Raw genomic sequence first — 17461 nt, 5'->3', positions numbered from 1 at the left:
TTAATACAAGGAGCTCGATCTGAATTGTTCTTCCAAATATTTGGTTGTTCTTTGCTCATACAGATCCCTGCTACCATGTACGACATTGTTTAGTGAGTTGGGATATGCACTGTGCATAGGTGGCATGTTTGCAATCATGTGGTAATTGGATTTGCAGTCATGTAGTGATTAATTAGTTGGGATATGTACCATGCTCAATGTTTAGTTGGAACATTAGATTTGCAAACATGTGCTTAATTAGTGCTATGTGTTGAATGTTTCCATGTGGTTAATTAGTTGATTGGTCAGTTGTTTAGTGAGTTCATACTGGATATAGTACATTGGTCATTGTTTTGTGATGAATGTTAGTGGTTATTTTTTAGTTCATACTGAATCTTATATACGTAAATAGTTGATCCACACTAACTCAATTACCTTCCCATGTGACTATGCATCATGCATGCCCACTAGATTTAATTCTCTCAACATGCAACTATGCCAACTCATTATGCCACTATGCATGAGAAAAGGCCCACCTTAAAGCGGAAGCGGACGAGGAGCACACGGAGGCTCCACTCCCTGTAATCTACACGTCCAATATTGTCTGGGGATGGAACGCAGTTAATGATGTTTAAGTTTGCTTTCATCTTATCAGGGACGCCCTTCTCCACCATAACACGCGAGTACAAGAAGTATACTGCATATGACAATAAATCCAGGGCAGGCGCGGTGTCGATGGCCACAGCCATGGGGCTGTGCAGGACACAACGAGCTTGGACGATGGTTGCATAATTTGCTCGTTGTCAATGGCGTAGTCATCCGCCTGGCTTTCTTCCTAGACATTTCTCACTTACCGCGGGAAATTGGGACTTGGTTTCAGCAGCTAGGGCGGACACCATGTCGGTGTGGCCGTGTTTGCACGGGATGCGGCAAGCTCGGACGGCTACCTTGTTCATCCTCAACGTTTTCCCCATCGGCCACAACATTGTTCGCCGTCGGCCACATAGCCTTCCTTGTTCCTCCTGGTTTTTCCTCATGTCCATGTTGCCTTCCTTGTTCCTCCTGGTTTTCCCCATGTGCATGTTGCCAAAGGAGAAGATGATGAGCGCAAAGAAGAAACAAAAAAGTAGAGAGAGGAAGAAGAACATGAGCGGTGCCAGTTATGGTGGAGAAGGGCGTCCCTGATAAGATGACTTCGTGTGAAAGTCAGTGCATTAATTAGGTTGTTGGGAGCTGGTGGTTGAGGTCCTCGCGTGTGGTGTGGTCTGCACGACTGCACCTCACTAACAAAGTCAGGCCGAAAGGGACACCAAATACAGGCCTATATTATATGAGAGATACATGAATCATAATCTCCTTATACATACTCCCTCCGTCCGAAAATACTTGTCGGAGGAATGAATGTATCTAGATGTATTTTAGTTCTAGATACATTCATTTTTATGCATTTTTCCGACAAGTATTTTGGGACGGAGGGAGTACTATCTATATAGCAGTGTGAATCCCGAGGCAAATAAATGAAGAAGATTTCAATGGGTGTAGTCGCCGTGTGCTCCAATGCAATTTTGCATGCATGTTATACTTATATTAAATAAATTTGCTATAACTATACGAAAATGGCCTTTGGTGGCCGAGCACCTTGCAGGCCGGAATCAGCCCCGTCGGTGCTCGTTGCGATCGGTGCCACGTGAGTATGATGCTACCGTATTTTTACTGTATTTATAGGAGAGTCGGCTGCACAGCCCCGTATTTGCTACCAAATAAACCGGGCGGGCTCACATACTTTAGCAGGCACATGAGTGCAGCACAGCTGCATGTCGCGGTCACGCTGCATGGCACGGATTTGACTCCGTCAACATGTGCGCTTGGTAGATGGGCAGGGAGCCGTTTGGGTCGACCGTTGAGGTCCTGCCGTTGCCTTGGTCTCATGGGCTACTTATAGGAGTTGGCTCTCTATGGTTGCCGCACCCAGCTCAAACAAAAACGACATGGCTTCATCTTCATCCTCAGTTCATTCCAGGGAAAGGCGACAGCACCTGCCACTCATCATGTGCCTGGAATGCGGCGAGGTTCGGGTGGAGACCAACATTAGGTGGAGACCGCTCATCCTAAATGGTAGACCAATCAAAGCAACACAGCTTGAGCGAAAAGGATCAAACAAGTGATTTTTACACCAAACACACATCGTTTCCAAGCAATTCTCCGACAACAAATGATACTACAAATATAGAGATTCACTAATATGTGGAGTAGTCATTAGCAGTCTGACATCCACATAAGCACGGTTACATGAAACTGTCATGTTTCAAGCATAGAAAACAAATAAAATCAACCATAGAAATCAGCCTTGTGTGTGTTGGTGCAGGTCAAATGGTTTGCACTTTCACTATGCTGTGTGCCGGTTATATTGGCGCAAAAAGCATCCATGAAGTAAAGTTTTAGCCCATTTCATCCGGGTCTCATATTTGGGTGAGAAATGCATTTTTTTTTGTAGACAATGCTTCTCAACCATACATGCCCGACCATCCTCAAATTATTTCTCACTAACCATGTGATGCACCATCTTGTTGAACTCCTGTTTGAACTCACTACCCTTGCCTAGCAGTGTCCCAAGACACTCTTTTGCTTTCTTCAACACATGCCATTTGCACCACCGATGTGTTGTATGTGGCATGACATCTTCTATGGCAACCTCCATTGCACGAGCTTGGTCTAAAACCAACAGCTTTTTGTCAACACATACCAGGAGGAAAGCCTTTCTACATCATGCTTAAAAAGAAGATCAACACTTGTAACTACACGATAACATTTTTTAATACCTGTGAGGATTGTGCGCGGCTGTGGAGCTCCTATCATATGGAAGAACTCTGTAAATATCCACTTGAAGGTGTCGATTTTCTTATCGCACATCAGCACACCTCCAAAAATAATGCTTTGGAAGAGATTGTTGACACCAACGAAGAGACCAAATGGCATGTCATATAGATTAGTTTTGTATGTGGTATCCAACGTGACAGCATCGCCAAAACACTTAACCTGCTCGATGCTTCCCCCAATTGTCCACATCAAAGTCTTGACTCGACCATCACAATCAACCTGCACATTGTATTTACCCTGATTCTGCTAAGAAGTCGAGGCCATCCATGGTGAATCGCCGCGCCGCATAGCTACCACGGTCCACGGGAAGGGGATGAATAAACTGACCAGGGAAAGAAACATCACCGCTTCTGGGGTTAATTAGCTGCAGCGCCACATAGGCCCGGAATTAATGTCGCACCAGCCCATAACTGCCACCAGCTATATGTGCTATTTTTAAACCAGCCCAGCAAGGACAAGAGGTGCTTGATTATGCAGTGTGCACCCGAGGCCCACGTATAACGCTAGCACACCACCCCACGGCACGCATGTATTTCAATCTGACAGCTATTGTATACCTTCGATTAAAAAGCCATGCACACATCGCAGCGCTATACTCCACGGCGGGAGATTGCGGCCTGCAGGGTGCTCGGCCACCAAAACGCCACTCTCATAACTATATAATAATCAAATATATTACATTATATATGTGCTTGAGTTTCAATTCCCATATCGCTAATAAAAATACTAAAGTTTCATACCGTCTATTCTCATAGAAATTACTCCATCCAATTCCTGCTGCAACGCGCGGGTATCATCTCTAGTATAATAAGCTAGTATGCTCACATTTTATTAAACAACAGTAATGTGCATTTGCCGTTAAACAAATTTCAAGTCTAGTAGTGGTTCTTTTCGGTGATTTATTCTTTTTACTTAGTTCCAAGATAAGTGCAATGGTCAGTAGCGAATAACGAAAATGTTAATGTTCAATAGCTTGTCGAAATCTTGGTCAATCATGTCATTTGGTGCTCAATTTGCCAATGATAGATGTTTAATGTTTTGTATAACTGATCAAAGTCATTGATCTTATTGCCCTGTTTTTTATCTACTTTGGCGGGAAGGAAGAAACTATGGAGTAGTTCAGTGAGTTGAGACATTTTTTTTTGTTTTCTACTATGTTTCCCAACAATGTTGCCCTCGATGACCTGTGCCATAATGAAGTTGTTGGCCTCGGCCTGGCTCATTGTTACATGGTTGCCAGGCCACCTCACCTTGCCGCCGATGCCAGCGTCGGGCCCCATGTTCATGTACTCCATGCAGTAGAGTGTGTCGACCATGGACTGGTTGTTGTCCCACGCGAGCCGCCCCTCGGGTCACACCACAACGCCGATGTAGGACTGCATGAACACCACCCGCGAATACGCCTTCCACGGCCGCCCCAAGAAGGTCTGCATGCCGACGACCTTGTTGGTCTGGTTGGCCATGTTGGCTTGAAGGAGGTCGTCGTCCATGGAGAACGGCGAAGCCGGAGTCCATCGAGGTGTTGAAGCGGCCCTAGGCCATGATGGAGCTCTTCTGGCCCGGGAGCGGCGCGTGGACGAGGAGGAGGCAGTTCTGGAAAACGGCGGCGGCCATGCCAAAGACGAAGTCGACGGTGGCAGCGGCGCGGCAGCTGCGGTAGAACTGGCGAAGCGAGTGCACGTACATCGTGTCCTGGTGGCCCTCAAAGGTGCGATGGTATAAGAATGACATGCCCTAGTCGCACCGCAGCGCCACCGCCTGGTGCTTGGCCGGCCCTGGCGTGTTCTCGAATGTCACGTCGTGCGCGATGAACCCCTTGCGCACCACCGCTGCAATGCATGCATGCACGACATCATCACAAAGCCCAAGCCTATATTGTATTTTATACTAAATTTACACCTTTTACAAGCCAATTCGCCAAATCATTATAATATGTACACATTCTTTTACATAATAAATGCATTAATAGATTACATTAGTTTTTATTTTCAATGCACCGTGCCTTTAAAATATGTCTAAACCTTTTTTTCTTAAACTGGAGAAGAAAATTGGTTTGTCTTTATGGATTAATTTCCGACGCTTGCATGATATCCTTAAAGTGCATGTCAGAAATATCTTGGTAACTAATTCTAGTTTATAATTAGGTGTTAGCAAAGAGAAAAATCTAGTGTATATAAGGTATTTACAAAAATATTTCCACTGAATCATTAGCATATTGGTTTACCATCTGTATTTTGGGGTCAAAATGTCTTAGAGAAACTCTAGCATATTCTCTAAAACGTCATTCCTTTACAAAAAAAGGAACGTCAACATAAAGGTTAAGGGGTCAAAAATCCACTCTAACAGATTCACTAAAGCGGTCCGCCCAACGATGCCATGAACCCTATCGTGACCGGCATTTCCATTCCATTCTTGATTCGAGGTCCCGCACCTGCAGCCATATCCACCGTGCAGTCTCGCCGCCTAGGGCGGCACCTAGTTGTCTTTTCGGTAGCATCGATGCGAGCGTAACACTGAGTGGTAGCCCCGCAACTCACATTGACCAAACGCCAACGCTGACGTCGAAGCCTACTTTGTCATCCAGGCTCCCCCCTAAGGCGCCAATACCCAAGGGTGGCACCACTCGTTGCTAGTGGAAAATATGAAAAACAAGAACAGGAAGGAGACGTTGGTCGCGGCAGCCTTTGTGTCTGCTCCATTCTCCCCTCTGGCTGATGCCGGTCCTCTCAATGCCTCTCTAGTCTACTTGACAACCTCCATTATGGTGATCAACCCGAGCTGCCACTAGGTGTTCGATGGAACGACGACAAGGTAAGAAATTTCCCCCCTTGTTTGTTTTGATTTGTTCAGTTCAACTGAGAATGTGAATCCAAGTGTGCTTCTCATACCGTGATGCAGCTTTCAATTTTGAGAATAGATCGGCGACCACTTACTTGAGCATGATGGAAGATTTAGGTGGGTTTGAGGACTTGGCGGATCTTGACTGGGCTATATCGCTTGACTTGCCTCTTTCACATTTCAAGGGATATGATGAGAGGAGATAGGGAGAGGAGGAGGAGGAGGAGGAGGAGAGAGATGCACATGGACCAATTTGATACTTCTCAAGCCTCAAGAAGAGGTCAAGGCAAGCAAACTACACGAGTGATGAAGATATACCTTGGTCCGAGCATTGGAGAGCATCATATTTGATGCGGTCACAGGAATGATCGAATCGGTGTAAAGTATCTGAAACATGTCGAGGAGGAAACTACAACAAATTTGTGAAGGGAACGCCCCAACGCTCACTCAAGTCCCTCACAAGTCATCGGAGCATCATTTTTTTAGGCTTGCAATCGATGAACGGGTTGTTTGGACGAAGTGGGGATGTGCCTCCTAGTGGGGATGTGCCTCCTAGTGGTGCCACAATGATGAATATGTGAGTGTTTGTCATGTCTGTGAACATTGGGAATATTGACCGAGCCTTATATGTATTTGAACACTGTTGCTCAGCTTCCAATTGTATGTTTTACGATGGGTTGTTCAAAAGAGGTACAAACAACTGAGAAAGTCAAAGGGCAAGTATTGTGTGTTTCGACATTTTGAAACTTGCTTGAGCACAACGAGAAGAAGACAAGGAGTGATGATGCTCCATCGAGGAAAGCGAGATGTCAAGTAACTCGTCTTCTTGGGAGGTTGAAGATGGTGATGATAAGGGTGAGAGGAGGCCTAGGAGGGGTCAAGCAAGGGGCGGCTCGATGGAAGAAATATGACAAAGGATATGCTCACAATAGAATGAGAAGCCGCATCAAGTCGATGAGGTGATCACAACAAAGGGCTTGGTGGTGGAAGCCATGCAAGCCAAGTTAGACTTCGCAGAGAAGGAAGCAAAAAGGAAAAGTGGCAAGGCGGTGAGAGATGAATGTGAACACAGGCGCAAGGTCGAGATAGAGAACTATTTGCTTCTACAGGAAGAACCGTTGTAGGTAAAGATCATACGTACTGATCAAAGGAGAAAAAAACACTTCATCCATTCATAACCTTAATATGTCCCATTCAAGAATAACAACCCATCGACTAATTCCCTAAAGTTTGTTCCAACCATAGTACTATTAGTACGTGATGAGGAACGACAGCACCCAGTACTTCTAGACCCCTCAAGAGTCAGAGCACGCAGACTCACATGATGATCAAGAGTTCAAGACGCAAGCAGCCCAGACGTGAACCTGACACCCGTGGTCGGCAGCCACATGTTGCCCTCGATGAACTGCGCTACAGTGAAGTTGCTGGCCTCGGCGGGGCTCATCATCACGTGGTAGCCCGGCCACCTCACCCTGCCGCCGACGCTGGCGCCGGGCCCCGTGTTCATGTACTCCCCGTAGTAGAGTGTGGCGAGCGTGGACTGGTTGTTGTCCCACGCGAGCCACCCCTCGGGCCGCACCACGGCGCCGATGTACGACTGCATGAACACCACCCGTGAGTATGCCTTCCACGGCCGGCCCAGGAAGGTTTGTGTGGTCGCGGCCTTGTCGGTCTGGTTGGCCTGCGCGCGGAGGAGGTCGTCGTGTGCTGAGACGTTGCAGAACTGGAAGGTGAAGCCGGAGTTCATGGAGGCGTTGAAACGGCCCTGGGCCGTGATAGAGTTCTTCTGGCCGGGCAGCGGCGCGCGGGCGAGGAGGTGGCAGTTCTGAAAGACGGCGGCGGCGTTGCCGAAGACGAAGTCGACAGTGCCAGTGACGTTGCAGTCGCGGTAGAACTGGCGAAGCGAGTGTGCGTAAAGCGTGTCCTGGTGGCCCTCGAAGGCGCAGCGGTAGAAGACAGAGAGGTCTGAGTCGCACCGCAGCGCCACCGCCTGGTGCTTGGCCGGCCCCGCGGTGTTCTCGAACGTCACGTCTCGCGCGATGAACCCCTTCCCCACCACAGCTGCAATGCATGCATGAACAACGCCACGTCAGCCAGAAAAAAACATCAGGTGTTAATCACAATTCACACGCACAGCTATGAATATCCTATGAATATGAAATGACAGGATCAATGAGGTCAGTACTCAGTAACAGTAATTCTTGGGGGTCAGAAGCATATATAGGCATATATATCTCGCATGATTTGGTCATTTGGATCCGAACATCCGCTGACAATGAAGTTAACCAAGTCGGTCGTGCGACAAGTAGTAGTGGTAAGCTTGTGATAGTATAACGTGCTTGTCAGACCGACGAGGGTTTGGCACGCATCGATCAGCATCAGCTGCTGACAAAGCCATGCATGGAACTGAAGCTTTCTACGCCACCACAGAGCTGAATGACGCCCGGACTAGAAGCAAAAGATCGGGCAGCACCAGCCCGATCACTGCTGTGTCTGTCGGCGATCTCTCCCCCGGCACTGTGTGCGACCGACGGCAAGCAAAAGGAGAAAACGACGTGCCCATCTGAGTCTCAGCAGCGTGACCCCTGCATCTGCATCCCATGATCGACTACAGAACGTAGTACGATGCGAGGTCTCGTGGCTTGGGTTGGCACTCGGCAGCTTGGCCCTTTGGGAAAAGTATAAGCACGGCGCGGCGCTGCCAGTACAAAGAAGTACGAGTCGCTGCAAAGAGAACGTTTCATGCCGTGCACCGCACCGCATGGCCACCGGCACGACCTGCTGTCTCACGGACAACAGTGTGCCACGCGTAGAGCCTGGGAGCGGGCCATGTACTTTGACTTGCTGAGCCGACCAACCAAGGCCAACCTGTGCGACATGTGGTATTGTCCATTGAATTCGTCACTGAATTGCAAGTGCAACTGCCCCTAGCTCTATTAATGGATGCTGCATGTTCTACATTATTCAAGCTAGGCGCGTGGTCGATCCGGGAAGGTGTCAGGCGGGGGAGTCGGGACTTGAATGTGCACACTGCACACCACGGCTAAGATTAGACGAACAGTGTATTAGACACTGGGTGGGAGGGTAGCTGGAGTGCAGTGCATGTAGTACATGCACCAGAAGCGAGCGAGGCGCGGCAGGTAACAATATGCACCGGAGGAAGAAAAACAAAATACTACACAGTGTGACATATACACGGCTGGAGCAAAGTTGTACTACGGTACTGCAACTCGGCATGCGCCTTAACGGAACCGTATGCCGCAGCCGCAGCATCTCGTCCAGACAGTACAATGATGGCACATTGACCGTGCCACTCCAGCTACATGCATCTCGTGGAGATAGTCACGAGCTAAGATCTCAGGTGATCGACCGTGCAGGCTTAAGCAAAGCAATGGCAGAGATAGGCTAGTCTAGTGTGTGTGGGGGCGCATGCATCCGAAGCATCACAAGAGCCATTGAGTGCATGCTGCATGCTACGATTTGACCTTGACCATGCCTTAAACTCACACGATCAACTTAACTTTCTAGAATTAACGGAAGGACTGCTAGCTTAATGGAATTGCATGGAGCAGCAGAGCACGAACTCACCGACGGTGGCGGTGCGGAACGTGGAGTAGCCGTCGACGTAGTTCAGCCGGCCGGAGATCACGGTGGCGCCCATGCCGTCGCCCACCATCATCACGTTCCACTTCTTCTTCTTCACCTCCACCGTTTCCTTGTAGACGCCGCGCTTCACGTAGATGACGTACCGGCCGTCGTCGCGCTCCGACGGCGCCGCGTCGAGGGCCGCCTGGACAGTCGTGTGGTTGCCGCTCCCGTCCTGCGCCACCACCGCGTCCACCGGCATTCCTCCCGGACCCACCGGCATCTGCAGCAGCCGGCGCTCCCTGCCGCCCAGCCAGTGCGGGTGGCGAGGAGCCCCCTGGCCGAGGCCGCGCCCCCGGCGGCCACTGGTGCGGACGGACGACGCGGCTTCCTCGCCGGCGGCGACCTGCCCGAGGCCGTCGCCCAGCAGGGACGTGACGGCCTGGAGGCCGATGGATACGAGGGAGCCGAGCACCGAGTCGGTGTCGTCGAGGCCGTCCTTGCAGGTGTCTTGGTTGCCGAGCGCGCCGCTGAGCCACGCCCGGACGTCGGCGTGCGCGTCGCCCGTGCCGACGCGGCCTGCGGCCCCCACGCCCGCGGTCGTCGGCGAAGCGGCGGACATGGACCAGGACAGCTCGTCGGAGGAGAGGTCGAGCAGGTCGAGGCAGTCCGTGATGGCGGAGGAGAGCCGGAGGTCGTCGCCCCCGAGGACGCCTCTGACGATGGGGAAGGAGGAGACGATGGATGCGACGTCCTTGATCGCGCCCAGCGCCTCGCGCAGCGTGGACACGAGCTCAGGCGAGATGCCGGCGGCCGACGGCGCGGGCGGCGATGGCGTCGTCAGCTGGTGCGCGCTGGTGAGGAGGAGGCTGAGGGAGAGCGCGAGGAGGAGACGAGGCGCGGAGGTCGGAGACGTCGGCGCCATGGCCGCGCTGGTTTGGTGGCTCAGTGGCAGACCCAGTGCATCTCTTGGCGAGGGCGACCGATGGGTGGCATTGGCATATATGGGCGCTGCTTTCTGTGCCCACGGCAGTAGCTGCTCTGCAGCCTGCACCGGCACTGCCGTGGGTTACTGGGTTCTTCGATTTCGATGGTGCAGACCCAACGGAGACCGACGCTCTGCTTCCGTTGCCGTTTCCGCCGTCGGGAATTTCCTCTCCAGCAAAAATGCTAGACCTAGGTAATGTCTTACTTGCTTAATCGTTAAGCATTGATAATTTTTGTCTTCCTAAAGACAATGCACATACAGTATGCAGTTCGGTGAGACATACACACACCAAGGACGTATTATTGAACCGCATTTCATATTCGACAAAGCTTATGAGTCGAGCACACTAGGAAATGCCTTTTCCAGTGATTCGAATGCAACACATGCAAAAAGCCCAGGAAAGTCTGGTCGCGGTTTTGCAAAAACCATCTACATCCAAGACTGATCCAGGCCAATTTGAGATGGTGCGTCGTCCCGGTACGTTGCAGTGGACGGCTTGACGCGGCCGTTGTCGGGCGAAAATTTGCCACCGTCGTCGTGTCAGTTAGAGAGGCGCCACGCGACAGCCACCGAAAGTTCCAAGTTGAGAGCCCCTGCACTGCATACGTACGAACCGGCTGGGCGTCGCATGTGGTGTGTGTCCTGCCGCTGCCGGCGTCGGCGCGGCTGGCCCGCGCAGCCTCGTGGGTACGATGGTACTGTACGCGACTGTTCTGAGACTGAGAGCCATCGTCCCAACCCCCGTCGAGTCGTGACATAAATCATAGCTAGCCATGTTCGAGCCGGTGCCCAACTGGGGCAAGCTCAACAGTAGCACCGTGAGGATATGTCGGTCAATCGCTTGGACTCTGGAGCTGGTACGCCATGCTCGCAGTACGACGTCCCAACCCCCGTCGTCGCGTGACGTACTGATCCTAGGCATCTTGGAGATTTCGAGCCTGGCGGATCACCACTACCTTGATCTGTCAGTCCATCTCTTGGACTTTGGGTGGTGCGGCTCAGTTCGAGGGAAAGTATTCGAAGCTTGGTTCTGTTTGGGGAAAACAAAAAAGATAGCTTTGGGTAGCTTTTAGTCTCTCACAATTCCCTCCTCGCCTAGCAAAACAACCGGGAATGTTTGAAAATAATAATAAGCATACAGCGTACAAAAAATCTGTGTCCTTCTTTAACCTCCGAAATTATATTGGAGGAGCACTTCTATAATGCCTATAGAGATTTGCTGGGGAGAAAGGGGGCCAGGGAACACTCGCTTGACCTTGAGGCGTTGGGCATTCAGCCTGTCAATCTTGATGACCAGGAGCTTATGTTCTTGGAGGAGGAAGTTTGGGAGGTGGTGAAGGAGATGCCGACGGACAAAGCTCCAGGGCCAGATGGATTTATTGGCCTGTTTTTCCAAAAGGCATGGGAGATCATTAAAGGAGATTTGACTGCAGCTCTGCACAAGTTCTTTCTGGGCAATAGGGTTGGTTTTGGGCGGCTTAACCATGCTATCATAACACTCATTCCTAAAACCCCTGAGGCTTGCGGCATCAATGACTTCAGGCCAATTAGCCTTGTCCATAGCATGCCAAAGCTAGCATCCAGGCTGTTGGCAACCATATTAAGGCCGAGAATGGGAGAGTTGGTGCATATAAACCAGTCGACTTTCATTATTGGCCGAAACATCTATAACAATTTTCTGTTGGTCCGGCAAATGGCGAGAAGATTGCATAAAAGGAAGGCCAGAGGTGTTTTGCTGAAGTTGGACATCTCTAGGGCTTTTGATTCACTTTCATGGCCTTTCCTTTTCGAGGTCCTTAGAGCAAAAGGGTTCACGGAGCACTGGATTGCATGGATCGGGTCCCTGCTCACTTCGGCAAGCTCTAGAATGGTGGTGAATGGTTCAGCCGGGCTAAAATTTATGCATGCAGAGGGGCTGAGGCAAGGAGATTCGATATCACCCCTCCTATTCGTCATTGCCATGGACGTGTTGACCGAGATTGTGACAAAGCCCATGAGTCAGATGTGTTGAGCAGGATGAATGGTTGTAGCCCAATGCAGTGTTTATCCCTTTACGCGGACGATGTGGTGTTCTTCATCAAGCCCACAGTGTCAGATTTATTCTTTGTCAAGGAAGTTCTTGGGATCTTTGGAGAAGCTCCGGGCTTGAGAGTCAATTACAATAAGTCGGCGGCTATTATGATCAGAGCAGAGATCAAAGACGAACAACTTGTGAAGGAGGCCTTGCCTTGGAAGATGGAGACTTTCCCGTGCAAATACTTTGGGTTACAGCTTAGTATCAAGCAGCTTAAGAGATCAGAGTAGCAACTGGTGGTGGATGCTGCACTTCGTATCGTCCCGGGATGGCAGAGAGGGTTTGTGACAAGGCCAGGAAGATTGATTCTGGTCAGCCATGTGATGAGGGCAAGGCCGACCCACCATCTGATTGTTGCTGAAGCTCCAAAATGGGCTTTGGAGCGGGTGGATAAGGGTTGTAGAGCTTTCTTTTGGGCTGGATCAGAGGAAGTCCACGGTGGCCGCTGTTTGGTGTCATGGAAGCTTGTTTGTCGACCAAAAGAGCTTGGATGGCTGGGGGTGGTTGACCTGTATAAGCAAGGGATTGCCCTCAGAATGAGATGGAAGTGGTTATCTAGGACAGATGACACGAGGCTGTGGCAAGGCTTGAACTGGACCCCGGACAAACAAGCAAGTGCAACATTCGCTAGTCTTGTGAAGTGGCAGGTGGGCGAGGGAACGGAAGTTCTGTTCTGGAGAGATAGATGGATCAGCGGAGCTACAATTGGAGAGTTGGCACCGCTGGTTTATAAACAAGTCAGAACACATGTTGTGAATAGAAGGCGTGTGAAGGATGCGTTGTGGATGCACGAGTGGATGGATGACATTGTAGGCCAGCTATGCACGGAAGGTTTGGCTCAATTCATTCGCTTGTGGGAGATTCTGATGGATCTGCAGCTGGAGCCTGGGACCGAGGACAAGCCAATTTGGTCTTGGAACCGAGAAGGAGTCTACACTGCGTCTTTAGCTTACAAGATGCTCTGCATGGGAGGTATTAGGTTTCGAGCTTATGCGGCCATATGGAAGTGTTGGGCACTGCTGGTGTGCAAGCTTTTCATGTGGCTGGCGGTGCAATACAGACTCTGGACGGCGGACAGACGATTTTTTCATGGTTTACAGGACCAAAGGTCGCCATGCTATCTTTGTGAGCAGGAGGAGGACATTGTTGATCACATCACTATGCAGTGTGTGTTTGCAAGGAAGGTGTGGTACATTTGCTTCTGCAGAATGAACATTAACCCAAACCTTTGTCCGACACAACATTCCACAATTGATGACTGGTGGCATACCACGAGGAAGCATATCCCGAAGAGGCAGAGGAAGGATTTTGACTCGGTGATCACGTCGATCTGCTTGAACATTTGGAAGCAACGCAATGGGAGGGTCTTTGGAAGGAATGACTTGAGGAATGTAGGAGGAACCGTGGACCTGATCTGGCAAGAATTAGAGCTGTGGTCTAGAGCAGGAGGCACCAGAGTAACTACGTTGTGTGAGTAGTAGGTTTTTGATGCTAGGAGTGGAGGGTACGATGGAGGTTTCTTTTCAGGGCCATCTACCTACCATGTAATCTCTTGTACATAACTTTCTCTTCTTCTATAAAGCTATGGTACGCCTTTGGCGTACCCTCGAAAAAAGTAGATGGTTTGCTTACAAAAAGTTGATCTAGAATTCCGAGAGGAAAACAAGAGGGATTTGGAGGTATTTCTTTTGATACTTTACTCATGTGTGATTTAAACATTAGGAGTGCAATCGTACCTACAGTTTATGATACCACATTTTTCAGAAGTTTATGCCTATTTTTGTCTCCTGAATTTAGGTTACAAAAACATACAAAGGTAATCTCCTCATTGCTCGGGGTCACGGCGAGGTGGCTCCGCCACTGGGTGGAAAGGAAACATTCAATCTATGTGGACATAGTTGTTCTTATGACGGCTTCTATGATTAGCATACCTTTGTGCATCTTGTCTTTCCTAGAAGCTCAAAAGGGGGTTATAAAAAATGGAGCATCACGGATCTTCGATGCTTTGGTTTGAATGTAACAAAAAAAACTTTGTTAATTGACCTATTGCTTGTTATGCCTCAAGGTTGTTGTGGTTTGGGAATTATGGATCTGACAACCATAAATCATACTCCCTTCGTCCCAAAATAAGTGCCTTAACTTTTTACTAAAGATTAAGACACTTATTTTGGGACGGAGGGGTAGCTTTTTGAGTAAGTGACTTGGGAAACTCAGGTTTGGCAAACTCTACTGACTAAGAAATCTCTTCAAAAACCATTTCTATCGAATAAAAATAGACTAGAGGGTTACACTTTTGCTAGGTTTTGATGAATGTGAACCAAGTTTTTAGAGCTACGTTGAGAGAGTAGTTGCCAATGGAGCTAACCCAGTTCTAGGCGGATTGTACATCATATCTTTCACAAAGCTAGTTACAGTACCAAAATGTAAAGACGAAGGTCGGAGATATATCATATTCAAAAGGACCTTGTAGTAAGATATAGCAGAACCCTGGTAGATGCATTACACTAGGTTGTGGAAGATAACATGGTTAGATGGAAAATAAAAAGGAAGAAGCAAATTTTATTTTTGGGACTTGTGTATGCTTACAACTGATATAAGTGTCAGCTGTAATCTACAGAAATAATATTGGGATTTGAATATCAAAATTTTCCGGCCTGTACTACTAGCTGCTATGGCCTGCAGTAGCTGCTAGCTGGTGTGTCGAGTGGCCCAGTGTAGTGTACCTGTACCTGTGCGTGTTCTGCTTGGTGAGCGCGACTGATGGGTGGTACACACTGCGTTCGGTGTGGCCTTCTGTGCTAGCAGCGATTGCTGCAGGTTGTACCGGAGCACTCGTACTGCCGTGGGTTCTTCGATGGTGCAGAGCAGACCCAAGCTCTGCTTCTGTAGACTTTTCCGCCGTCGTGAATTTCCTCTCCAGCTTTGTTTACTTGCGTCGATCCACCACCGCCTGTTAGGTGTATATTCAGGCTGCAAGTGGAGGTGGAATTAAGTGGGACTAATTAGCCCATTCCACTTAATTTGCTTTAGTGGGAGCCCATTGGAAAGAAAAAATAGTAATCGGGCTAGCCCACCTATCCCGTTGGGAGTCCACCTTTGCCTATTATACATCGACCCTAGTAGGTCGTGCCCCAATCAGCAGAGAAGAGGACGGTGCCGCAGCTTGCTCCGGCCGCCGTCAGTCCGCCATCGCGCCTCTGCTTCTTCCTCCTCACACGGCGCCAACCCCGGCGGCCTCCCCAACACCGAGGCTACTCGCGTTGCGCCGGGAACAATCGAGGGATCTGGGCGCCGTGAAGCTCGTGACGGACGCTGTGCACACCAAGGGCGCTGTCTTCTTCTGCTAGCTCCGGCAGGCCGCGGCCGGCGCCGGCAGTGCCGTCAGGAAAATGCATTAGGTGAGCCCCCAGGTGAGCTTTGACGGCCGCCGCGAGGACCTCACACCGTCGAGGATGGTGGCGGCCAAGGACGCGCCCGGCGTCGTCGACGCGTTCAGATGCGCCGACAGGAACGCCATCGATGCTAGTGCGTGCATGGGAGGTCGTTGTTTCAGTTTTTTTCGAGTGAAGGAGCCCCAGCTCCCCTGTTTCATTCCTGAAATCAGATGGCAAACGTACCATGCCATGGCAGGCTTCAACGACGGCGAGCACCAACGCACCAATGATTATTTCGTCGACGACGACGGCGGCGGCCCGGAGAGCCGGTGCTGGGTCGCGCTGGAGGTGGTGTGTGCATGCTGCTCTGAATGTGCTTCCGAATGTGGCCATGTTTCTCTGTACTAGCGTACTGCTGCTCGGTAAAATGCTTTGCTTTGTTAAATGGGAATCCCACTTATTTCCACTTAATCTATGTTTGTTTTAGTGGGATGTCCACTTTTTCAACACAAACCGATATTGGGACTAGGTGGATTGTGATGGGACTCCCATATATAGTCCCACCTGCAGCCTGAGTGTATATGCACCCATCTCTTATAAATGCATGTTAAACGCATTTTTAAATGTCATAAATAATTCTAAAACAAGATTTCTCGCCTACATCTCTGCAAAAATATGTGCGCAACACAAACTTTTGTAAAGATACATCATTTTATTTTGCCATTACAAAAAAAGCCAAATTTCAATGGTTGAAAATAGTGTTCCATGAGACACTTTTTTGCACACGAAAAATAATTCCTTCGAATCTTTTTTTTTTGAACCGAGGCAAAAGACTTGCCATTTTCATTGATTAAGAAGAGAATTGCCCGATTAATTGATGGAAAACCGGGCTAAAACCGATACAATCCAACCCACATAATATGGGTACCACCGGCCAACCTGGCCACCAACATGGGATCACAAAGCTACAGCAGCTGCACAGAAACCATGCGGCACATGCCAACAGAAGGCCACACGCGCGAACAACCGACAACTCCGACTCTGACGACGATTATCACGAGGGAAATATGCAGGACTTGCGCCGACCGTGCCCTCCGTAACCGACCACCGAGCGCCTGTCATCGTCACCGCATGGACACACTCCACCACAGCTCGGCGCACACATAGAATATGAAAATGTACATGTGCAACAATTTTAGATTTTTAAAAAACTTAAAAATGTGTCTTTCGAAGTGGGTGCAGATGTACTTGGGTTCATCCATGTATTTTCCCGTCCACAGCTAGCAGCATACAACTCATTTTGACTGTTCCCAAGAAAAAATAGACCAGCTACCAGCCACACATAAAATCGGGCCACCAACGATGTTGTAAGGACCAGGCTATGCAAAGTCTCCCACAAACACGTCCACATTTGCATCTAATCAAGCTAAAAAAGGAAGACACCATCCAACATATATCATGAGCATATCACATACTCCCTCCATCCCAAAATAAGTGTCTCAAGCTTATTACAAATTTGTATTAAAGTTAGTACAAACTTGAGACACTTATTTTGGGACGGAGGGAATATAACACAAGTATGCATACAGTCAAGGCATCCAAGAAATGTGTTGCATTTTGAGACCAACATAATTCATCTCTGTGTACTAATCAATAGTTAAAAATTAGCTAGAAATTATTTAGTCTAGCAGATAACTGGAAGTCCAGTCTACCAGGAAGCTAATCACAAAAACATGATAAAAATCA

General features: G+C 49.2%; 1 protein-coding gene and 1 pseudogene across 1 annotated transcript; both read right to left on the bottom strand.

Annotated features, from left to right (window-relative positions):
• Positions 1–1985: 1985 nt before the first annotated feature.
• Positions 1986–5297, bottom strand: LOC119321406 (annotated as a pseudogene).
• A 1544-nt stretch (positions 5298–6841) lies between these two features.
• Positions 6842–10204, bottom strand: LOC119320296 (pectinesterase-like). The gene is made up of 2 exons (XM_037594411.1): positions 9283–10204; positions 6842–7755 (listed from the first exon to the last, which is right to left on the bottom strand). Exons 1-2 carry the CDS (start codon positions 10202–10204, stop codon positions 7031–7033), a joined length of 1647 nt encoding a protein of 548 aa, XP_037450308.1. The 3' UTR covers positions 6842–7030.
• Between the last annotated feature and the right edge of the window lie 7257 nt (positions 10205–17461).

The sequence above is a fragment of the Triticum dicoccoides genome, chromosome 6B (assembly GCF_002162155.2).
Source record: "Triticum dicoccoides isolate Atlit2015 ecotype Zavitan chromosome 6B, WEW_v2.0, whole genome shotgun sequence".
Taxonomy (NCBI): domain Eukaryota; kingdom Viridiplantae; phylum Streptophyta; class Magnoliopsida; order Poales; family Poaceae; genus Triticum; species Triticum dicoccoides.
Note: the sequence above shows the minus strand (reverse complement) of the source record. Positions and strands in the feature narration are given on the sequence as shown.

What these genes read in the sequence shown, in the direction of transcription:
- LOC119320296 (XM_037594411.1), bottom strand. Translation starts at nt 10,204, where the DNA reads ATGGCGCCGACGTCTCCGACCTCCGCGCCTCGTCTCCTCCTCGCGCTC. An exon ending in GTTCCGCACCGCCACCGTCG is followed by an intron (nt 7,756 to 9,282) that starts GTGAGTTCGTGC and finishes CATGCATTGCAG; the next exon opens with CTGTGGTGGGGAAGGGGTTC.